The sequence below is a fragment of the Aythya fuligula genome, chromosome Z (genome assembly GCF_009819795.1).
Source record: "Aythya fuligula isolate bAytFul2 chromosome Z, bAytFul2.pri, whole genome shotgun sequence".
Taxonomy (NCBI): Eukaryota; Metazoa; Chordata; class Aves; order Anseriformes; family Anatidae; genus Aythya; species Aythya fuligula.
In genome coordinates this window covers 83680674-83706109 of record NC_045593.1, presented here as the reverse complement: position 1 = coordinate 83706109, position 25436 = coordinate 83680674, and the positions used below count along the sequence as shown (strand labels likewise).

Here is a 25436-nt window from a genome sequence, read left to right as displayed (position 1 = left end):
TAGGGTAGGCTGTTCTGCATGTATATATGAAAATAATAATCCATCATTAATAAACTCTGAACATTTGTAATGAAGGTCTGGTTCCAAGACCAACCCAGTCTGAGCATCTTCAGTAGATTAATTGCTGTGAGATCATATATCTCAGCTGCAGAAAGGCTAAATGGAAGTTTTAATGTGCTGCAAGCCAGCTGCATCAATGTAACTTATTCCCTCTAGTCAAGCAACATCAATTTCAGAAGCAGCTATTATCCACACCCTTTCTTTTAAGGTTCCTTTTTTTAATATTATAAATTGCTACTACAGAAGAACTGGAAACGTTGCTAATTAGTACCTTCCTTTTGAAGGCTAAGATTTTGAATTATTCTTGATCTTTTACTGAATCCATTAGGAAAAAAAAAAAAAAAAAGGATCAGTTGTCCTCATTCTAAGGCAGCATTTCCTTCTCTTCCCTGGAAAGGGGAAGAGAGAAACTTCCCTTGGAAGTGTATCTTCTCAGACCTATTCTTAAACAATTTTGTTACTCAATCTCTACCAAGACGCACGTCAAGAAGAATGGTCATTGCTATATAAATGTGCAGAAAGAGCTCTCCAAAATATGCATCTCTTTGAGATCTCCAACCTCACACAGCACAATTATACAGTTCAGCTGCTGCAGGAGCCTCGATACCTTTAAAGAACCGCACAGGATTTTCTCTTTTTCTTAATTAATTAAAAGGACCATCTGATAGAATATGTAGCACACAATCCCAAATTAGGTTAGAGGATTAGTTTAGAGGATTTATCATGTGTAGTTTGCATGTATTCATAGAATGGAGAACAAAATTCTCATATTAAATGGGCTGTAATTTTTAAGGAGATCCATGCTTAGTGTCAGAATCTGATACCCAGTACATACTTAAACTGTCTTGTCTAATCCTTAGTAAATTCCCCTGCCAACATAGCTAGATTTGTACCACTACTTCCACCAGCATCTTGAGTGGAGGGAATCCCAGGCATGTTACCAAGACGATTTTACGCATTGCCAGCATACTGGATTTATCAAACCACTGCGAACCCGAACCAGCCTGAGTTAGAGTAGAGCCAGTGATACCATAAATTATGCTGCAGGTGCATGTGGCCCTCCACAGCATCATCGGTCTGGGAAGCAGAAGGATGTCCTGATGGTTTTACAGGTCCAGTCAGTGATACCAACTGGAGTCCTGTATAAAGGCTGAGTACTTCAACCAGTCTCCTTGGAGTAGTCAGTGCACAAACTAATATGATCATGAGTGCCACAGTGCTTCTTTGTGTGATCTTTTCTAACAAACTAGCAAAAACTAGAGAAATTACAATATACCAATTCTGAAATCAGAAGGTATACCTACCTTACGTTTTTAATTTCCAAAATGTAATGTCAATTTTTACAAGACAAAGATAAACAAAATAAAAATGGAGAGAATTTTTTTTTCCCTATGTTCTTCCTTACTGACAGGTAAAATATCAGTTTTATTAAAAGACAAGAAAATATGTAGGTATACACTTTTAGAAAGGTAAAACTGTTGTAGTATCCAACTCAGTTTAACAGCAGAGGCTCTACCTTTTGAGACCAAAGTGAGCTATGACATGAGACTTCTGATAAAGATTCCCAGGCCAGAAAAAGCAAAGTTTTACTTAGTGCAAATGATACAGCACCCTCCTGAGGTGGTCAAACACATCCAGAGCTATCTGACAACTAGAAGGCAATGCTAGATAAATTTTGCCTGACAAAAAAATGCACTGAATGAATACATCTGATTTCCAGGTTCAACTAGAGGAAAGTATTGATGTCATGGGTGATAAAAACACGTAGGGCTGTGAAATTTGTACTTCTTAGTTGTCAAAAAACTATTAGCTAACTGTCAATGGCCAGCCATCATGATTTAACTAATGGTAACTGTTTTTGGAAGCTACCAGTTTAAAGGATTTAAGTAAAGAGCTGATTTGCCTCTACCATAGTTTCCAGAGTTGCTAATAAAGCCTTCATCTGTTCTCCTGGAAAAATAAATATGTTTGTAGATATCTCTTGAAGAAACTGTGGTAGCTTTTTAAAAGTTTCTAGTTCTCTGAAGTACATATCTACTAACCAATCTGCAGAAAATGTACTTTCCATCTTACAGGAATCACGAGCCCTTACTGGAAGTCTACTTGAACAAGCTACCTCTCTGAGAACTGAAGGGAAGGGTGAAAACAGATTATAAACTGAACAAAAATTTAGCAGCATCTTGTTAAATAAAATCAACCACAGTTCTCTCTGCTGACTGCAGTAATCTTGTTCAGTGCGTTCATAGAATCTTTCAATTTTCTCTTCTGGATGAACAATGTTCAAAAGTTCTTGTTTTACTGGTAGGGATTGAACATAATCCAGTGGCAATTTTCCATTGGAGTCCCTCTGCTGTAGAAGGACTGGTCCTGCAAGAAAAATACAAATATTAATAATAATGGCATGTTCCAGCTGGCAGCTGATCAAGATTTTTTTTTTTTTTGCCAGAAACTAAGAGTCTGTTTAAACTCATTTTTGTTATGTTGGTACAACTGATGAGCTAGACATTTGCAACCAGAGAAGGGCAACGAAGCTGGTGAGGGGCCTGGAGAACAAGTCCTACAAGGAGCGGCTGAGGGAGCTGGGCTTGTTCAGCCTGGAGAAAAGGAGGCTCAGGGGCAACCTTATCGCTCTCTACACGTACCTCAAAGGAGGCTGTAGTGAGGTGGGGATTGGTCTATTCTCCCAGGTGCCCAGTGATGGGATGAGGGGGAATGGGCTAAAGCTGCACCAGGGGTGCTTTAGGTTGGATCTTAGGAAGAATTTCTTTACTGAAAGGGTTGTGAAGCATTGGGATGGGCTGCCCAGGGAAGTGGTGGAGTCACCATCCCTGGAGGTCTTTAAAAGACATTTAGATGTAGAGCTTAGGGATATGGTTTAGTGGAGGACTTGTCAGTGTTAGGTCAGAGGTTGGACTCTGTGATCTTGGAGGTCTCTTCCAACCTAGACAATTCTGTGATTCTGAACACACAACCTAGAACATGCAGAGAGAACATTTGTAACAGTTTCTTTATGACATAGTTTTAATTTTCTTCCTGGTTTTGCTATGTTGAAAGTGAAGGATTATTATACAGAAATGTGAATGAAATTCAAATATAACTTACCCTAAAATTTCAAGTAGCAATACATATAATATGTAAAAAATTTGTCTTATTACCAATGTACAATTTCATTAGGAAATTTACAGGCTGGGTTATTTACTGAAACTGTCTCAAAATTAAAGGCAATTTATTATGGTGTTTTTTTTTTTTTTTTTTTTTACCTTTTTGGATGGCGTGGTTAACCTTGTCCTAAGCTATGCATCAAGATAAACTACTGAGGTAGGAATCCTAGTCTTCCTCAACTGAGCTAGAAAATTTAGTCTTAGCAGATTGCTGCAAAAAATAATTACTATAATAATTGGATTTAAAGTAGTTAAGTGGGACATGGTTTTCTCATTCAGAGAATAAGAAAATATTTCTTTTCATACTACATTCTTTCAATATTTCCTGTTTATTAGTACAATGGAGCTATTAATCCTTAAACAGCTTACAGATGTCCTGATAAGTTTAAGAAAGGCCACGCCAGTTAGAAAAAAATGAAGAGGGATGAAACACTACAGGTGGTGTTTTTCAAAGGTGAAAACAATATAAATCTTCACATGTAAATTCGGGTTACTATGCAAAAGAAATGACACAATTTCATATCTTTAATATGTTTTCAGAAATATATTTTAATTACAAAAGATTACTCATTGCAAGACTTTACCATTATTAGAGCTTCTAACTTCCCTATGATTGAAGCTATATTGTTTCACTCCCTCACTATGTAAAATAATTAAGTTCTGCAAGCTGAGGACCTTTTTGCAGAAAGGGAAGAAGTTATTGCAGAGCTGTACTCTTCAGTTATTGAGCAGAGTAAATCCAGACTGAATGGGTAACACGTTTTCTAACATAGTCTTGTCAGCTACTTGACAGGCCAAAACCCGGAGTGTGACAAAGGCAAAGATAAGGGTACACGCAGCCTTATGGTTGCCAGAAAACTTTGATGAATGCAAGTGGAAGTACAGCTCTTCCCATAGGACAACAGGATCATCCACTACCTATTCTTCACAATAGCTGAGGAAAAATGCACATCTGTCAGTGCAGTGCCATTTCCAATTGAGGAGCTGGGCTTACTACAATATTGGCTATTGCATCACTTAGACCGATGGAAGTGAGCCCAGGTATTGGCTTGGCATGTCAGATGTGTGGTTCAGTAGATATATAAAACACCTGGGAGCCCCAGAACTGAAGCTCAGCAAACACAGAGAGGTGAAACTGCAGAGGAATGAATGTATCGATTATGAGCCAGTGCTTGTACAACAGACAGAGACAGCCTTTAGGGGGCAGGAGAAGACTGTAAATACACAGGGTCTTACGCCAAGAATGAAATAAAATTTTGTTTCTCTAGCTTAATTAAGTAATAGGCCATCTAAATACAGTGCATTCTTTTACCTTCAGGCTACAAGCAGAATGATTTTTATTGAAAAAATCTGGACTCAGCATACAACAGAGATTAAATTGACACTGTAGGTCAAGAGTAAGGATATCGCAAATACTCATTTTAGTAAATAAATTAAAAGAAGGAAGAGTGGATATCCAGGATCATTCTTTGCTGTTGTTTTGTTTTAAAAAGCATGTTAAGTTAATTAGGTTGATAGGGGGTATTTCAACACAAGATACAAGTTCCTTGTCACTTAAAAAATGTATTGTTCAAAACATTTATCATGTGTCTGCCTAAGGGGCAATATATCTTTTTTTAGAAACTAAGGCGCCCCTCCCACTATTATCCCTAAACAGCAGTTATCACAATTACAATATAGATTCCTTTCTTAAACTAATTACCAAGCTAATTGTGTTCTTCAAAGACCATCACATTAATTTTCATAAATGCTGAACAAATTTAAATTGAAATACATGATTATATAGAGATTTACTGATCTATTTTTGCATTACAGTAAAAATAGATCAAAACAAAAGAAAAACCTTAGCTTTACTTGGTGAATAGGTAATATTTATCTTTAATTAGTTTGGAGGATATAGTTACAATGCATATGGGGTAAAATGCAGAATAAAAACATTATCATATTGGAAACAAAAGTGAAAATCCTGGCTAATTCCATATTCAGCTGATCAAGATAAGTGTGAGAACAGTAATATTTTTATTTTGACCAAAACAGCTTGGCTTAAAAATGTTTTAAAGTAAATATTTTATAATTAAATGTTATTTTATGCAACTACTAATAAAAGCACCACAAACTTTGTATGGACTCAGGATAATTTCCCTAAACCAGTTTATCATGTATGCACTCACCCCCATGCTGAAGTAGCAGCTTGCCAATTTCTACATGTCCATTTGACAGTGCATCATGCAAAGGAGTCACCCCGTCCACTTGACTGAGCAGGTCTACCTCTGGACAATGTTGCAAAATTTCACGGACACACACTGTGCTGCCATGGTTACAGGCTTCATGCAAAGGCGTCCAGCCAGCATAGTCTGAATTATAAATCAAGGGAAGTTTTAAAACAGCAGAAGTAGTACTAAAATGCTAATAATGTAATTCATTAGACAGCAAAACAGTTGACTTTTTAGCATTCATTATGGTGACAATGGCAACTTGTGATTTCAAAATAAGAACTTTTATTGAAAAACATCTGATAAAAAATGGCATTTAAAAAAATTGATAAGAAACATGATATTAAAGCACACTTCAGTTAAAATTAACCTTTCAGCAATGTTTGCTATGAAGTCCTGATTTTTGTTAGTTAGAATAGTAAAGGCAGTTTTCGTATCATAAATATAAACTTAATTAGCAAAAGGATGTTTAACAGTTCCTTATCTGGCTTAATTTCTTAGTTCTGTAGATAAAATGAATAACTTACCTTTAACATTAATGTCTGTTCCAGGGGAAGAGAGAAGCTGAATCAATCTTTCCACTTTGTTTCTTATGCAAGCTTCATGCAGGGCTGTCTCTCCTACCATAAAAAATTAATAGATTACACTAGACTAGGCGAGATAGCAACTAAAGAAAATAATCAAAGTGCCTGGAACTAGGAGACCTGGCTATATGCCAGAAAATTCAATAATGAGTAAGATTTTCCTTTATCCTGTTTAACCATCTTTTAAGAAAATTCAAAAAAAAAAAAAAAAAAAAAAAAAAAAAACCCACAGCGCTTCTGTTCCACCAGAGATCCAGCAATGAAATTGTATTGCAAATGGTTTAACACAGGAATTATCTCCCCCCAGTTCAAGGTTTAAAGCTTCAATCACACTATAAAAGCACCAAGTGATCACAGAACACCAAAAATACTGGGTTTTGAAGCAATAAAACTTTAGAGTGCAGTTGCCCTCCCTTAAATTTATTCATGAACCTACGTTAAAATGTATGGTTCTTTTTACACAGCATTTATAGCTTAATTCAAATGAATGTTTCTGGCTAAGCACGAGTGCCTCTACACACTCAAGTATAATTCAGAACTTCAAATCCGTTAACAGATGGTTTGCTGTTTCTCAATAGGCTGTCTGACTTGGCTACAGTAGCAAAGGAAGGGGGAAAAGAGGGAGCAATACATGAAGGGGTCCTAATAACAATAATAATAATAATAATAATTACAAAAAAGAAAATCCTCTGAAAAAAAAAAAAAAAAACAAGCCTTAGTATCATGTAAAACTGAAGTGTGAAAGATTGAACAGCAAGCAACTGAGAACTGCTGCTTATATGTAAAGACACCATTAGTCTCTGCATGATAAAAACTTCAGACCCATTCTGAACACTGTTTTGCTTTCAAGTAAATGATTAGGTTTGAACAAGAGCCAGAGAAAAATCTTGATGCCAGGTGAAAGATGATGCAACAAACATCTTAGAAACGAAGAATATCTCTGGCTAAATCTCTTCAGCGTTTGCAGTAAGATTAACATAGTGTATTTTGTTATATTAATACCTTCACTACGTAAATCTGTCAGCTCCATACTCATTCTTTCAACAGTAGATACTACTTACAATTTTGGCAGGGAAAGAACAGAAAAAAAAAGCATTTTTTCCCGTAGTCCTTCAGCTCACTTTTCTTTGTAGAAGTCAGCATGTAATAATTCACATCAATTTTACTTGCAAAAGCAATAAAGAGAAAGCGAACCAATTTTAAAAATGCATGGTCTGGCTCTGTTACTGAAGCTCTCTTAAATCCCAAAAGAGGGTGAGGTGTTTTTTTTGTACTTCAGTGTTTGTGATACAATTCTGATTATAATTTTTTGAACAATCCTAGGTTCAATTTGCTAGTTTTTCCTAAGCCTTCTCTTGGATGTCATGATTAATAGTTGTGTTTTAAGTGATATAGGTAAATTTCTGATGATGAAGATAATAAAAAGTAGTTCCAGCAAGTAATTCTGTTGAGTTAAAGCCTCATGTAAAGTACAATTTATTGCATTTGTGTAATAAGTAGGAACTGAATGAATTACTGCAGTGCTGTTTTATTCCTTAGGTACTTGGGTTCCAGTATAGCTAAGACAAAAGCCAAATGCCTTTCATAGTCTGGGCTGAATGCCTGGAAGAAAACAGTCCATATGCTTAACACAGCTATGTAACATAGCATACTCCTCAGTCTTTGTTCACAAAATGTCTAGGACTGAAAGAGATGAAGACTGAATTATACTTTCAAATCAGAAGACGTTGATCCTACCAAGCACAGGTTGAGGTGGATTAGCAAAGTAAGGCGGGCAAGCCTGGAATGAGCTCACACAAGCTGTACACTGTATTTAATATATGGGAGGGGGAGGGGAATGAAGAAGGCAGCTTTATTCCACCATATATACAATTCCTCCTCTCAAACAGACACTGAAAAAAAAGAAACGTGAACCATAAGAAAATAATTCTTGGGCATAAGCCATCATTTTAGTTGAACATTCATAAGGTCAAGATTTTTAAACCTGAAACAGCTGATTCCAACCATATGAAGTTCTTAACATAAATTAAATACATAGAATACCTTTAACATTTCTCCTGTAAAAATGCGCCTCTTCAGCCAAAATGTAGCGATTCTCTTTGGTGTCTGAAGCCCCAACTTTCTCATTTGCTCTACGCTTCCTTGTACAGCACTTACTAAACATTAAGTCACTGAAAAGAGAGCAAAGGAGACACATCTAAAATCACTCTTATTTTTTTGGATAACGTGTATGTACTTAAAGACTTTAAAATGTTTACAGACATCATACTTAGATCTACCAATTTCAGTTATTTCTAAAATGTCTTAAATATGCAATTTATATGTCACTTAATTATAACTGTATTTAAAACAGCAACAAAATTAAATTACCCTCAATTAAACTTTTTTAAAAGGTAATTCTGTGAATGGTTCAACTTCTCTATGTATCCTTTATTTTTAATATTGGGAAAATATTACTACATCAGTCTGCATGTATGCAGAGATGGAAGATGGGGAGAAAAGGGAAACCCCACACCAGAGGTGTTACAGGTTTAAAATGGAGATTTCTGTCAGTTGTAGTAATTTGTAGACAACAAAACAGGTCATATAAAGTTCAAAAAATGTGTCAGGTCAGAAGCTGTCCCCCAAAGCAGAATAAAACTGGTGATGTTATAGGTATTACTTACGGTAGATCAGGCAGCACTTTGACTTGGTTCTGCTTATCACCACTTAGCATCTGTAATGCCCTTTGAGACTCAGGGCATGGCCGATGCCCTATTTTCTTTTTCTTTGCTTTATGCATCTTTCTTGTGTCACACATCCCTACCTCTCTCAAGGCAGGCAAATAGGAACAGACCTGTTGCAAAAGTAACATTTTCAGCGAGTTTGTGTAAAGTACATTAGAAGTCTTTTTCTGTTGCACTTCATGTACAAGCAGTCATTCACCACCCACAGGGTACTGAATCTCAGTTTTTTAAAATATGGTCCCTAAGTGACGTTTGCACATATAGGTTGTTTAAAGTCAGCTCTGCAATCTTTATTTTAATATTGTTGTAATTCACAACTCATATGCTAGCCTCAGAGGTGAGTGAGGTATGTCTGAGCCAGGAGGTGGGATATTTTTTTTTCCGTAGCCAAGAACATTTTCATCTCTTTAACTGGATATAAGACTAAAGAAAAGCAAATTGATTCTCACTTACTTAATGGAAGTATTCATAAGCTTTCTTCCCCCACATCAGGGAACAACACCCAGGGAGCAACTTAGCAAAGAAATACTCCTCTCCTTGATCTCTTCTAAGCTAAGGGTTGGAATAAGCCTTTAGACATTGTGAAAGCAATAAGCTAGTCAGTTAGCTCTTCAGTGTTCTTTCATTATTGGGATAGCATTGTAGGTATTTTGGCACATTTTTGGCAATAGAGCTTCCAACCCACATCTAACCCTCTTTTCAGAAAGTCGTGCAAGGTTTTGCAGTTTGGCAAAACCATAGTCCAGTGAGGGGACTCACTGAATGATTACAGTCATTATACCTGATCAAAGAATATTAAAGAAGGCTTTGAGTATATAACACATCGCTGAAGATTCTGCAAGCAACGTGCAATGGACAGACTCACTGTACAGTTACTTGCAGAGAGTAGGACAGCACTACTTGAACCCATAGGAAAGTGAGTCTAACTGATAAGATGCTGTATGAGAAGAGCAAGCAAAATTGGACCGTGGTCAGTATTTATCGTATGGAGCAAGAAAAAAAGAATGCTAAGGAAAGCCATAGAAACCCATGAACTTCAGGCTCTACTAACATTTTTTAAAGTTGTTGCAGAGAGTGATCAGTAGTCATGGCAATACTAAAAATAGTGATTGCTGCTACATATGTGTTGGCAACATATGTTAAATATTAGATCTAGTTGGTTTATTTTTGAAATTCTGTCAGTCTTTTGTTCAAGCTCTCTTTAAACACAATGTTTTAATAAACAATGATCTCTGTTCACAATAAACTTCTGCAAAGTTTGAGAAAACTTATATATGGAAAAAAATATTAAGTTTGACTTTGTTTTTCTTTAATTCTACCTGTCAACTTTAAGTCTTAACACTTATGAATTCCATATTCTGGTTAGACTTTAGCATTGAAGTTACTGAAATGTGGTTCTAAGTTAGGTCATGTCATTGCTGTGTGATCTTCCTGATGCATGCGTATCCTGACAGCAACTGTAGTCTTGAGAGTTTCATTATACATTTCCTCATCAGCTATCACAGTTTGTGATTTGAAGGCAAGAAAAGATTTGCAAGCAGGAGAAAGTTTTTGAGAGGAGAAATTCAGAGGAAGATGCTGCGGTTCAGAATCGTAAAGTCTTGTATCTTACACATGCTTAGACACAGTAGAATAACAGACCGTTTCCTCTTCAAAAATCTGAAGGAAAACATATTCATGGAAAACCATGCAGTATTTTGCATTTTCCTTAATTACAGACATAATATTGCAAAAAAGTATTCACATCAAAGATTATTTTAAAAAGCTTTCCTTTTGACTTTCCATGTTAGCTGCATATAAACAGATTAATTAACTTGAAGAGGTGTTACCAATTCCCTGATAAGAAAAACTTCACTGTTGTTTTCAACCTTGCTCTCAGACAGATAGAAATATAAATGCGGTAGACATTCTACAGGTGGAAGAGCATACATGTAATGACCAAGACCTTATACCACAAAAGACAGATATTTTCCAAGATTTCAGTCAATCTAATTATATGTTAAGTACTTAAGTACGCTAGGTTACTAAGGAGTGTAAGAGTTACTTACTATTTTCTGAAGAGAAAGAGGTTCTGTAGAAATAGTTACATTACTCTGTAAACACAGTTTTTTAAAAACTGCTTCTGCCACAAACATTTGAAGCCAGAGGGATGGTATGGTACAAATGAACGTTTGTAAATCATGTACTGAAAAATCTGGATAAAAACAAAGGAAATAAAAAGAGCTCTACTATTGCAGCTACTGTAAGTTATTGTCTATTAGAATTGCTAAAATAGTCATATTAAAAAAGATTTTATCCATCATCTGATAACAAGACCAGCTTTGTAGACAATGATCATCAAACTTTAAAAGGCAAAGCACCACTTCTTACAATGTTAAACACTTTAAAAAATGCTCTGAATACAACCTTATGAAAGCTCTGGATTGATTTTGAGAATGAAATTATTCATTTGATGAAATTATGCAAGTGATCACCTTTAAAATTTCATGTGACATAACACAAACACAATTCAGGTAATATGTATGTAACACAAACAAAGAAATCTGATTAAGTAATGCAGGGGGACCTACAAATTCTACAATTGACCTTAACCAGATTTCAATACTATTCAGATGTAACTGTCTTCAGGCTTAGCTCTGGCCTACCACATTGTTTTTATTTATTTGTTTGGGGTTTTGTTTGTTTGTTTTGTATTGGTTTTTAGAGGAGATGGAATTGATGATTTTTCTTAAGGTTATACTTGCATTTTGATTCTAGCAGCAGAATTTCATCAAAATAGCACCTGAAACAGGTGGAAAGCAAGGTCTGCCAAGGTCTTTACTGAACAGAGATAGTATTCTGCTCTGCTGAGAAATGAACACACAGTAACTGATATATAGACACAATCAAAACAAGAACATTTAAGTACAGATGTCTTCTACTCCAAGACTGACAGAAAAATTGTTATGGTTTTTCACACTTTAAGTCCTGTGGACTGAAGAGCGCCCCAGCAATTACCAATTAGTCAAATAATCTTTATTCTTTATAGCCAGACTATGATTGTTATTCCTATGAATGGCCTGAATGGATGAAGAAGCATATAAAAATTATTATAAAAAGGAAATCCTCTGGAGAGGCAACAGGAGATACTAAAAGCTCAACTGATTTACATCATACTACAAGGTTCCAACTTTTTTTGGTTTGTTTGTTGTTGTTTTTGTTAAATCTGAAGCAGGTTACAATGGTTCTTATCATTCACTTTCCATAGGAAAGACCAAGACCAGAATCGAACTATTTGGCTAGAGACATGGATTTTTTGTTTGTTTGTTTGTTTGTTTTTCACTACAGGTCTTCTCAAGTGCCTAACCAACACCTTTCTCTACAGAAAATTATGATTGAATATGATTGAAACTGGGATATACTTAGAGGTATAAAAGCTGAGGTACAGTTTTCTGATGACTCTATGACAAAAGGAAAAAAAAATGGTGGGAATGAAGTTTGAACATGAAACTAACAATGTTCAGTCTTTTCTTGAGATTAATTTTTTTTGTTTAGTTGAGTTCCTCATCCCCAGTTGCTGAAAAAACCAGTAACACAGCTGATGCTGAATGACAATGGTCTGAGCCGTAACATTTCTCTTTATCTAGTACATTGAATTGAAGAGGAGCGATAGTTATATGATATTCATAGGAGCAGTTGAATCCCATCCCACCCCATTAATTTCCTTTAACTCTAAGGATTTGGAATGAAACATTGCAATGTTTCTATCTGATGTCTGTAAGGACCAAAATTTCACGGTAGCTTGTGGACTTCCTGCTGAAATGCCTTTAACAAATAAGATCAAGTCTGTTGAGTGAAAGGTCTCATCAGAAAATTGGTCTGAGCAAACGTTTCCAAATTGCCTCTCTGAAGTTACGGTTTAGTATGATTTGTTTACACTTCCTCCTAAACTGACAAGAGAATTGCAAAGATTTTATTTCCTCTTCACACTCTTTAATCTTGATTTCACATTAATACTTACAGAGATTTATTTAAAAGGATCTTAATAGGAAAGCCCTCTCTATCTGGTCTTTGCCTGGGACAGACAGACACACACATGCACACACACAAAGTAAAACAGTTTCCTGCATACACATCATACCACAAGACTGCATGGCTGCAAAAGAAGGTAAAACATAACTTGAATGTAAACTGAGAATTTTAATTTAGGACTTCTTTGGTATATCTGATTAAAAGACTGAGAAGCATTTAAAACACTCACCGTCACAAGCAATGGCAATGTATTGTGCTAAATCCTCAGCTATTTGACAAAACACATTTCGGTCCATAAGTAAACCTGAGATGATCCAATACTCCACTACAGTTCCAAGAATTGCCTTTAACAGAGAAGCTATTTCACATCTGAAAGCCTACAAGGAGAGGAAAAGAAAAGAAGTATCTATAGACCTGTACTGTATAGTAAATTCACACTGAAAATGTACCAGTAATAATACCAAAGAACATCTTCAGATAAAAGGCATATCAGTTCTTCTCTGGTGTTTCTCTCTCTGATTAAAAACAAACTGTTGCAGCCAGGTCAACAAAATTAATTATGCCATTAATGCCACACCAGTTGCGATATGGCATTAGAGAACTACAAGTTATTTGGAAACACACTTTCTAGAACACCATGTAAAATATGATCAAAGGTTACATGTACAAAGTGATTTAATTTCAAAATAGGTTTTGTTTAACTGTAAAATTTCAAGTATTGCATTTCTGCTAGTTAACCTTGTGTTTATTTAACAATTGCAGGGCTCTTAGCCTCCTTGCTCTGTTAGGATTTGCAGTTCCTAAAGGTACCATCATGAACCTAACCCGGTGTGATTAACATATGTGCCAAAAGGTGGGTAAGGTTTTAAGGTGCTACTCTCCTGCACAGAAAAAGAACTTAAGCAGTATGTGAGATCAGGAAGCTTTCTTCTGCTATCAAACTTCCAAAAAGACCAGCAGCTGCATTTTTAGAATGAACAGAAGTAAGGGCACTAGCATTAGCTTTTTATCCTCTGAACCTGCAGGAAAAATAAAGATACACAGATAAAGAAAGCAAAGCATATGTTCTTGAGGAGTTATTAAGATGACGTGTAGCTAGACAATTTGTCATCCATGAGCTACTGTCACATTAAAATATGTATTCATCCATACTAGCACTTCCCCTCACTAGTATAGGTTTGGTAACACACTGTTTCTGGTGTCCAAGTCACTATGTGCAAAGGATAGTCAGATCTGTCTACACAACACCTTTATCCGCCACGTAGAAGTATTTTGTACAATGAGTCCAAATTATGACATTCCTCCAACCACATGTGCAACCACAGCAAATTCACAGATTTGCACATCAGTTTTGAATGTGAAAATTAGAGAAAATACATGCAAAACAGTAAGAATACCTGAAGCTAATTCAACAAAATCAGCAGAGTCTAAGTAGAACCTACCTAAGGCTCTACTAGAGAATCACCGCAGAGGCACTACAGCACCTGCTGATACACTGCATTCTGGTCAACAAGAATGCATACTTCAAAACACACAATTCTGGGTAAGAGGGAAATTGAACCAAATATGTACTTATTGGTAAGCTTGAGACTCTAAAGAGTTACTTAAATGAAACAGAACTTTTATTTTTTTCAGCTATGCACCACAGTCAATGGTTTGTCTGATGCTCCTTTGAGAACAAAATACATTCAGGGTTGGTTTATAATAATTTAATACAATTCCCTCAGGAGCTGGAAAGCACCAAAGACCAAAGCAGTTTGAGCTTCATCAATAAATCAGACAGACATATATGAGAACAATGGAGACTGTGACACAGATGAGATTTATTATAAAAAGACTACAAAATCATTTGCAGAAAACCTACATACATACTGCCCATACAGTTAACAGACTTTCTTGTCATTCAAAAGAAAAGGAAAAAACAGAACTACAAATAAACATTGTGTGGGGAGGTGAGGTAATCTCCGTCACTGAAAGCTTTTAAGATCTGGTTAGACAAAATCTGTCAGGAATGTGATCTTTGAGATAGCTTCCTGCCCTAATTCCTTTTTTTCTGTTCAGCTCTGCTTGATTTGTTTTGCCCCTTGCTTTACTGTATCATAATACATTATTTTAGATTAAATGTGAGATCTCATATGGAAAAAAAATGGGAACACTGGTATGGCAGGTCAACGTGATCTTTTTTTCTGCCAATATTTAAATATTTTCAACATATATTACACTGTATCTTCCCAGAATTCAGGAGTAAAAATTGAAGAACTAATTCAAAGCATTACAAATCTGTTTGAATTTTCTTAGTTATGCACACCTCCTCGTCACTGGATCTCAAAGCCAAATACTGGGTGAATACTTTAATCCTGTCAATAGCTGTTAAAAAAATAAATAAATTACAGAAATGCATTAAGTAAGCTGATTTTTAACAGAAGTAAGTGACGGGATCAAGGACATACAGATGTAGACTGAGGTAAATGCAGATGTAAAGCGCAAGTACTCACATTATTTATTCTTGTTTCTAAACCACAAGGTTGTATTACTTCAGCTGTGACAATTTGTGGGGAGGTTGGGAGACACAAGATGGATAGGACAGGACAGGAAATGGAAATAATGAGTGTTAATACTCCAAATATAAATGAATAAATGATGTTCCACAAAGCCAGATATACAGTTGCAAAAGTAAAGCTGGCTGGTGGTACATTAGCTGCAGCTACCTGTGCTAGTTTAGTATATCTGCACTCTGAGAAACACAACTCAGGTAACGCCAACTGGTAGAGGCTTAGTTGGCATTCTGGTAACAGTACAAACCAAGAGCATTCTTATCATGAAATAAGTGGTTCAATGTTACAAATGAGGAGAAAATGCTCTAATTTACTTAAAGCATAATCTGTTTTAAAAATATTGAAATATTAACTTATTAACAATATTTTCATTTTCAACCACAGAAAAATACAAACATAGTCATGAAAACATATGCGTACAATATTAAAAAGGAAAAAGAAGCTAGCATTTCCAACTGACATGGGAATGCTACCTTGTATGCCAAAGCATCGTTGTGCAAATAAATAGCTCCTGCTTTCAAACTCATGAGACTACATCCTCTAAATCCTAAAGAAAAGTCTTTTACAGCTTTACAACTCTAGTGCTGGTTTAAAGCTGCAATTTTCCTGTAATTTAGTTGATATTTTTAATGACCAACCTAACATAAAGGGAAAAAAATAAAAAAGCTTCAGCAGCAATATTTTTAGAATATAAGCATAATTCTTACAAAGCTAAGTGATCTCTGTATGCAAATCAGTAACAAAGTAAATTCACAGGAGCCCGCTGATTTTTTGTTCACATACAAAAACAATATTAAGAACATTATATGAAAACCCTTATTCCTGAATATGAAATAACAGCTTACCCATACAAATGACATAAGTTCCTATGCTATTACCAAAGGCAATTTTGCATTATGTAAAAATACTTCTAAATGAGAGGTCTTTGTTTACACAATCATTTAGATAAATTATGTGGCTATTGGTCACTGGAACACAAGCCTTCAATCAATAAAAATTGAGAATATTCAGAAACCACTGATTGTGGCCCTATCAATTATTCTTCAACCTCTAACCAGACTTGAACCTGACTTAGTTTTGTTTCTTTATAAATAGCGAGCGAGGACGTGATTTTTGTAGGTACATTAAGAAACTATTCAAGTGTGTCTCTTTTCTCCGCAAATGTGTATTTTTAAAATTCCTGCAAATAATGTACTACTGCCAAATGTAGTACTTCAAGTCACATTGAAAAGATTCTTAAAGGACTGCAGTATTACTTACAATGCTAAAGTGGGTCTAGTTGGCAAAGATTTTTCATTTTATTCACTGAAGCCTGTATGGTGCTACGCTTTGAACTTGTTCCTAAACCAGTGCTAACGACACACCAATGGGTTGCTGAACACTGATGGAACTTGTAAGTTACTGAACTTGCAAGTAGTCTGGGGTTGCTAATTGGAAAATGTGAACGTTTTGATGCCTACTTGCTGGAGGTGCACAAAAGGCTGGGGGAAAATGCAGCCAGGACAGCTGACCCCAGATGACCAAAGCAATAGCCCAAATGTTGTCCTCAACAAAAAAAGCTGAGGAGGGCGAAGAAGGAGGAAGGGGGACATTTGGAGCTGTGGCATTTGTCTTGCCAAGTAACCACTATGTGTGCCAAAATCCTGCTTTCGAGGAAGCCGCTGAACATCTGCCTAACAATGAGAAATAGCGAATGAACTTACATCCCTTTGGTTGTGTGCACAGCTTAGCTTCACTTACTAAACTGTCTTCATCCCTACTCACAAGTTTTATTGCTCTTGGTCTTCCAATTCTCTCTCCCATCCTGCTAAGGGGGGACTGTGTGAGTGGCTGAGTGGGGGCTTACCTGCCAGCTGAGGTCAACCCACTACAACATGCTTAGCTAGTTAAATAAGATCCAATTAAGTATTATTTTTTTTCAAAACTCTCTTACTGGTTGCTAGAGTTGAGAATCAATGCTATTTCTGTGAGAAAAAGCACTTTAGTGAACAAAGGCTGTTGAGTGTGTTAGCATATAAAGGACAATGGGTGACTGTTAGCTTAGCAAACCCAGTTCCTTCATTGCTGTTTCATTTAATGCTTTCCTGAGTCAAGTACAGTCCTCCAGTGATAGAACTTTTAGTATTCATAAAAGTTCTCATTGGAAAGCTTTTAAGTCACAGGAAAATTCATTTTAACTTTCTTACTTTGAATTAGAGAGTTATTTTAGAGATGCTTTTTAGAGTTCTTTTCTATAAGGTATAATGTTTTCAGGGTTATACAGTACTCTGAAAACTGTCTAAAACATACTTCAAAGAAAGTTTTGGGGAGTGACAGAAAGACATTCGATTCTACAAATTTATACCATACTGTAGTGATACTGGAAACATGGAAGAAAGCACACTACAAATATGAAAGACAATGCAAATAAAAATTGGAATGAATCCCTTTTACACTCCTTTGTCAGACTGTATTAGGGCCTTAAAGAAAGAAAGAAAGAAAAAAAAAAAAGCAGCAGCAGAGATGACAAGTGTTCTGGTTCTCTTAGTGAGGCAGTATCATCATGAAAAGATGCCCTAACCGAATGGCTACTCAGTTTTACAAATAATACATGTTTGTTCCTTTGTAAATTTTAAAGTTAATTTAACAGCTCTGTTTCAAGGAACCTTGTGAGTTTCTGCATCAATCCTATTTACTTTTGAACTATGACACACACAGAATGATTCCCATGATTCTATGATTTTAGCCATATATTCAGTATTGATTCCAGAGATGAAGAGATGGAAAAAAAAAAAAAAATCTGTGTTCTTTGGCAGTGCATTTTAAACTACAAGAATACTTTTCTTCCACCAGGATGTCCCAGTAGATTAACACAGTGATGAGTGAGGGCATTCGATTTCCTGTCACTAATTTTATTATAGTACTTTTAAGATAAAGTAAATTCCAACACAAGAAAGTACTTGTACCTGTACACAAAACGACAGTCACCCACATATGTAACCATAGTCTTTGTAGCCCTTCATTCTTTCTCTTTGTTCCTGATACAGGTTACAATGGGCCTGAAAAGTGAAACAACTTCAGAGCATTTACTCCAAGAAAACCAGCAACTCTCATGCAGAATTTCAGCCTGGAGGTTCTCACTTCAGATGCTACATCTGTTTCCGGCTTGCTCTTTTTACATACTCATGTGTACCTATATATGTTTACATACATGTATTAAGTATTTTTTTGAAAAAACAACAACAACAAAAAAAACCACCTAGATGACAGGGAATATATACAGATATTTCCCCTCTCCTCTATTGCAACAAATCAGCAATCCCTTTGAATCACATAAAAAGAGAAGCTTCTCACCAAATTCTGAATAGCTTAAAAAAAATTTTAAAAATCACTTTTACTGCTTAGAAATGAATCTGTTTGATATGTCTCAAAAAGAATTTCATCAAATTATTTCTCTGCTTTTATTCACAGATATTTTCACAGAACAATTGCATGGAATTGCTATTTCATTTTTTTTTTTCACAAAAATTACTGTATCACAATTGGCATGTTTGTGTCTTTCCATGATCTCATACCTTTATGTAAGCAGGCAGACATGGTCACTCCCTTACACTGTGCCAAAAAAAAAAAAAAAAAAAAAAAAAAACCACACTTAATTTTCTCTGCCTGTATGGATGGAAAGATTGCCTGAGCCATTCCTTTCATTTTGGTTTCTGAGTGGCCTTACATGTATATTGACAATGTGCTGCCTCTTAAGTAAGCAGTTTTTGAAAAATAAAACTGCTAACAATGAATCATACCCTTAAACATAGACGGGGGAAAAATTGCACCCAATATGCTCTATTTAATGGCATATGTTTTTATGTATGCATCTCTAGAATAATTAAAAAAAAAAAAAAAGAAGAAAAAGAAAAGAAAACAGTTCTGTCTGCATAGCTGGGGAGGATCCGCTCTTTTGGCTCCTTTGACCTTTTCAGCTATGTCATGGAATTCTAAAGGGAGTCTCTGAATATAAGAAAAATCATTATTTCAAGTTCTAAACAAAACTGAGTGTGCAGAAAGCAATAATGATGAGTTTTGTATGTAAAAATACAATATTTTGTTCTAGAGATTATTTTTGCCAAAAAATGCAAAAGGAAAAAAACACATTATAAAAATATGAAGCTAAAGGATAGGGCAGTAGGACAGAACATACAACACTACAGATATTATCAGGCAACAGAATATAGATGTTGCTTTTTAAGGCTAGAAATCTGCACGGACATTGCACAATAATTCTAGTGCATAAAATCAAATGTAAACACAATAGGCACTTTGGCTTTGTGCTGAAAGGGCAATTCTTATATACATATATTTTCTATTGTATTTAAACATATACAAAACTATGAAAAAAATAAATCTAAACAAGAGGTAGGTCTACCTTTTATGTTGTGTTTTAGTCCTCCTTTATTTTTCATACATGTACTACACTCTGCCACAAGTGATCATTCTGCTTATGCAAAGAGCATTTTATGATACAGGTATGGCTTACAGTACAGGAACTGTCAAAAGAAGGCATAGTAGGAAAAAAAAAAATATGTCTACACTTAAACTGCACACTCAACACCAGGAAACATATGAAAGCAATCTCATTTTCCAAAGAATCAGAATGAAATCAACTGAATGTGAGCCTGCTTGGTGCTCAGGACCTTTGAAAAGGTAGGTTGTTTAAATATAAATATGGGTATAGAAGCCTAATTTTAGGCACTTTTTAAATATCTTGACCACGGATAAAAGGCAGCACTGTTTCAGAATATCTGTCTTTGATAGTCCTCAAAAAAGGTAGGAGGTCTGGCTAGGTAAGATGAGTGAAACTCTCATTATGTTTAATCCTTCTGCTTTCTTAACATAATGAAGAACTAGTAGCTATTATATTGCAAGTGCTTTTTTCTCTGGAATACTTGATTTTCTATTGTTGTTCTGTTATTGTAATGAAAAAGTGAATGAAGTACCTATTTATTCTGTGCTTTCACAATAATTTAAAAGAGAACGCAGAGACAGCAGTAAGTTTGTATTTTATGTGAGAATCAAGAAGTCAAAGATGTTTTACAAGGCCTCTAGCTTCTGAAAAGAAAGAGGTGGTATAGAGGACACTCAGTATCTTTCAGGTCAATGTCCTGCTGGTCAGCAGGTCACAGAACAGCAATTAAGTTGCCTTCAATTCCATTTTTATGAAAAGATCTAGGGAAGATACCAAATGAAACTAAAGGACTTGGGAAGAAATTGGGGCATTTAATAAAACAAAATAATGTTTATCTATATAGAAAACAATAAAAAAATGTTTTCTTAGCTCTCTCCTTCCAATGCTGCCTGAATACAATCACTGTAAAAGAAGATAATCATCTCTTTTGTTACACCTTATTGTTTGACAGGATGTGTTAAGCTTGTGTCCCTAATGACTACAGTAATACCTGCTGGTAAGGGCATATGAACATCTGAATGTAGCCAACAAGCTACTCATGACTCGTTTCTTCTCTACAGATCAATATGAGAATCTTATGGATCAATTCATTTCCTTTAGTGGAGCAAAAACCAGCATGCTTCACAACAAAAGGCAGATATAACAAGCAGCTGTGATACTTACATATAATTCCTCACAAAGGAATGAACAAAGAAATGTCTTTTAAAAAATATGTCAGTCTTCATTATTTTAAAGCATAAAATTCATACTCACATCATTCGTTCTGTTCAATTCTCTATGGGAAAGTATGACCCAATCTGCTAGAATATTTATGTGTTTGGTGAAAAGCACTGAGGTTTCGCTTCCCAGCCAAAAGGTTTTCAGAAGAACCGTCTGTGGCATTACTTGCTGGTGCTGTGAATTGGTCTCTTCAACCAAACTGAAAAAAAGAAGCAAGTGAAAAAAAATAAATTCTTTATGCCACTTTGATTACTATAGTTACTAGACAGAAACCTTATCTTCTGTCAAAACATACAAAGGTTTGGCAATTTTTAAGTATGGAAAGATCAGACACAATTTCTGATGAATAATAAGTAAAATAATGATGACTATTACAGTCAGACTGAAGGAATTCTAATACTGTGCTAATATATAAAGGCTGCCAGAGCAAAACCAAGACTTTTTTTATATTTCATAAACTAAGGAAAGATAATTATCTCCCTAGTGAAAGGTAACATTTAATTGATTTTTTTTTTTTAAATCAGTATGTTCAAAATACTGCTTGTCTAACTTATGGAATAGATATGGAAACATTGCAAAGCTAAAAATGTAGCTTTACGGGCAAAATTCAATGCTTACTGAAACTTGTAATATAGTGAAATAATAAAGCTGTGAAAAGTTAGTGGTCTTAAAGCACAACTAGGAAAAAACAATGCCAATTACAATAAATAAACTGAGAACTGAGAAATATAAAAAAATGTTAACTAATATCATCTCTGTGAAACAGAATATTATCACAGACATACAAAAAATCAGGTTACATCCTGCTGTAGATACAAAAATCCACATTAAATTGTGAAAAAGTAATAAAAGTGTTATCCTGTAAAACCCACCTTTTTGTCAGAAACTCTACTTCAGCTTTTACTAAATCAAAGAAAAACTTCAATAATGTTTTGTGAACTATTCTCTGTTCATCTGCTTTTCCTGAATCTGGGGCTGCATGACAAATGATTTTGCAATAAAGGCAAGACCTGAAAAATAAACACCAAAAATCCATTTGTATGACAGAACTGATAGTCTGATTTATTGGCAAAGAAGGCAACTTTGACTCTGGACAATTTTGACGAGGAAATGCTTTGCTCCCCAGCAACATTTATCATTTTAAAGCCAAACTTTCTGGTTTTAAAGCCACATTTTCTCCAAAAACTTAAAAGATTTGTAACTGGGGCCTTGTTTTGTAGATGAAAATTGCACAAACTAAATAATTTAACCACATTCTCTGTATTTTTCTGTCCCACTGATTTACTGATTTTAACAGAACTTCTTGTAAATCCTTTAATTATGTGTCAGTCTTGCAGTATTTCATAGACTTAACATCCATCCTATAAACAGTTCAGAAACAGTTCACAAAGTTATTTGACAGGAATACAGTTTTTGATCAAATGTAGTGCTTGACTGACATGATAGAGATAATTTTGAAGTAATGTGTGCAAAATTTTACTTGCTAGAATTTTGACTATTAGAAAGAACATGCACGTACACACAAAAAAGAATAACAGATATACAACTGCTGGGTATCCAGAGACTGCCAAAAGGTAAGAAAGGATAAAATATGTAAAATATTTTCTCATATTTAAATTCTCTTCCATTAAAATGGCACAATGACATGTTCCTAATCAAAATTGTTACATGTCCAAGTATGGTGATTCCAATACAGCGATTCAATGGCCTTGAAGCACATAGTTACCACGGTCTACATTTACACGCTTCTAATCACAGTTGTACCAAACTATTTAAATATTACTTACGATTTTATGACAGTAATAAGAAGTGCTGGTTTTGTTCCAGCTGCGTGAAGAATTAATTTATGTTGATGTAAGTTACAAAGAATGAGTTCCTAAGCTAAAGCATCAACAAACTTGCCAAACAGCTATATAAACTAAGCCCTGTATTTGTACCTGTATAGGAAGTTTATGATTAAAATCAAAATAGAACATGAAGCTTCATGCTTGCCAAGATAAGACTGGGCTTTGCCTCATAACTGCAGATATATTGGTGTATGTACATATATACATATACACCAGAACAGCAATAATACATAATCGCAATTTTGAAAAGTTTAAAACCAGAAATCATTCTTCAAAAAAGGAGAACAAACACGTCTTTCTGTTCCAAGATACACTTCTACCTGTGACCTAACAGATACTGAAACATAGCAGAAGTCCAAATCTCAGTTACAATTCTAGACATTCACATACAGTTAACCTGTTCTGGTGAAGATGTGACTTCAGTATAACAGCATTACAAGCCTCCTTCTCCCTCCCCAGGTTTGGGGTAACTTTTTATCTGGAAGAACTATTGCATCTAATACAACATTATTTTTATTTTTTATTTTTATTTTTTTACCTTACAAGCATCTCTACAAATGACCACGTGCCATTCTTACAGATAGGACACTGAAGAAAATCCAAATAATATCTTAATGTAGATGGGGATTTCCAAGGAGGATCACGTTGGAGAACAACGTACAAAACATGACGAAATTTAGCAAGAAAAACTGCATCAGTATTTCCCTGTAACAAAATAAGAAAAAACTATTAGCTATAAACTGGCCAAGTATACAACATGATTCTCGCATGACCAAAATGAAAATTAAAGTTACATCAGTGAATTAACAAGCTATTTAATGCATAAATAGAAGCAGAAAACAAAACAAAACAAAACAACTTACAAACAAACAAAAAAACAATTAAAAACAATTGCTCTAGTGTGGTATTCCAGTTGAATAAATCACTGCTTAGAACAAACCTTTTCTATTGAGCTTTCTACCTGTTGCCTACAAAGTTAAAAAACAAAAACAAAAACAACCTAACTTGTTGCACAAGGGCTGTTTCTACAAGCAATGAAAAAACTCTAGGTTGGTTCTTTCACAATATTTAGACTCCCACATTCATAGTTTTTGTAAATTAATAATAATATTTAAAAAAGTATTATTTCCTTTTCAGATCGCAGTAATCCTAAGACACTGATGAATGTGAAGTGTTAATGCATCACTTAAAACTGTAAGCATACTGTCAGAAGAAAAGATAGTATTTCTTGCTTTAATACTTATAACACTATAGTCTTTTCTAATACTTTAGCCTTCAGCTCTTACCAACAGGACATGTTCTAGAAGAGAATGAAAAAAATGCACAGGAGGTAGAGAGTACTTCTGAACAGCTGCAACTTCTGAGATTACATCAGGTAATAAATGCTCTTCAATTAATCCTTCAAATATGCGCCAAGCAGCTCCAGACAGGGTGGTATTTTTAAGCTAGAAATGAGATATCTTCATAAGTAAAAGAGCAGCTTATGAACTAACTTACAAACCCAAGACAGAACAAGAACTAACACGAAATCTCTAAGTAAAATGTTAGTAATATAATAAAATGGAAGAACATTATAAATTACAACAGAAAGGTTATTTATTGCCTGATCCAGTGAGCTGCTGCCATCTAGAATGGAAATACCTTCACCTTACTGCTTACGGCTTTCATTAACAAGAAAGTGCCTTACAGAGTGTGCCTACCTCCTAGGACCATCTGAATGCATTTACCTTTTTAAAAAACAAATTACAATTCACACACTCCTTAGCTTGTCTATAATTTATTCTGAAAAGGTATGCACAAGAATAAGTGTTAATGCTTCTAAACGTGCAGAGTACATCCTACAACATATGACTGGAGCAGTAAGATAATCAGTATCAGCAAACAGCTAACAAAAATTGAACAAAAATGTAAAATCATAAAATACATCATTTATAAACTTTATAAAGCTACAAACCATGTAACAGTTTTATCTCCCTAGTGCTGCTCCTATTACCATGACATGTCAAAGCAGCAGCTAATGCTACAGATAGTACAGGTATTGATCCCAGTGGACTTCAAAGCTCTGAAGATCTTCTTAATGGCACAAGGCTTCCTTCTTATTCTGTGCCACTCATGACAGTGAAACACTTAATTTTGCAAGCTTTCAGAGGGCCTGGAAGAATCTATAATGGCTTTCCTGGAATGCTGTATCTGCCCTGTAATTTCCCTGTTATCGTCTGTACTCTCAGCTTTCAAAAACTTTATTTCCTCTGACTACCAATATCAAAGAGGGGATATTGAAGATCTCAGCCACACTGCTATTTATTTACGTCTTTCCTCTAGTCCAACACAAAGCTAAGATGCATAAGCCAGTTGCAACCATACTGCTGTTAGCTTCTGTTTTGAAACCCAGCTATTTTGTTTCACTGTATAGCCTGAGATTCTGGTAAACTCAAGGAAACTGGGATAGGGAGCCACAACTGACAGAAGCAGAGTCAAGAAGAGTAGAACACTGAGCTGATAGAAGTTAAACAATTATGCAGATTTCTTATTGCTTTAGTCCCTTAACACCTGGTAGACTACCAACTCTGCCAAGAAACTTGGCTCCTAATGCATAGTAGGCAAAGCAACATGAGACATT

The 25436-nt window shown here is 35.2% G+C and overlaps 1 protein-coding gene across 1 annotated transcript in view; it reads right to left on the bottom strand.

Moving 5' to 3' along the window:
- Positions 1 to 423: 423 nt before the first annotated feature.
- The window catches only part of SLF1 (SMC5-SMC6 complex localization factor 1), a 38343-nt gene continuing 13330 nt past the window's right edge, over positions 424 to 25436 (bottom strand). Inside the window, exons 8-18 of the mRNA XM_032206298.1 lie at positions 24103 to 24261; positions 23355 to 23521; positions 21842 to 21979; positions 21003 to 21168; positions 12985 to 13132; positions 10793 to 10938; positions 8685 to 8854; positions 8062 to 8189; positions 5962 to 6054; positions 5393 to 5575; positions 424 to 2427 (exon numbers count right to left, since the gene is read on the bottom strand). Coding sequence (XP_032062189.1) covers positions 1943 to 2427; positions 5393 to 5575; positions 5962 to 6054; positions 8062 to 8189; positions 8685 to 8854; positions 10793 to 10938; positions 12985 to 13132; positions 21003 to 21168; positions 21842 to 21979; positions 23355 to 23521; positions 24103 to 24261 — 1983 coding nt within the window. The 3' untranslated portion in view covers positions 424 to 1942. The remainder of the gene's footprint in view (positions 2428 to 5392; positions 5576 to 5961; positions 6055 to 8061; positions 8190 to 8684; positions 8855 to 10792; positions 10939 to 12984; positions 13133 to 21002; positions 21169 to 21841; positions 21980 to 23354; positions 23522 to 24102; positions 24262 to 25436) is intronic.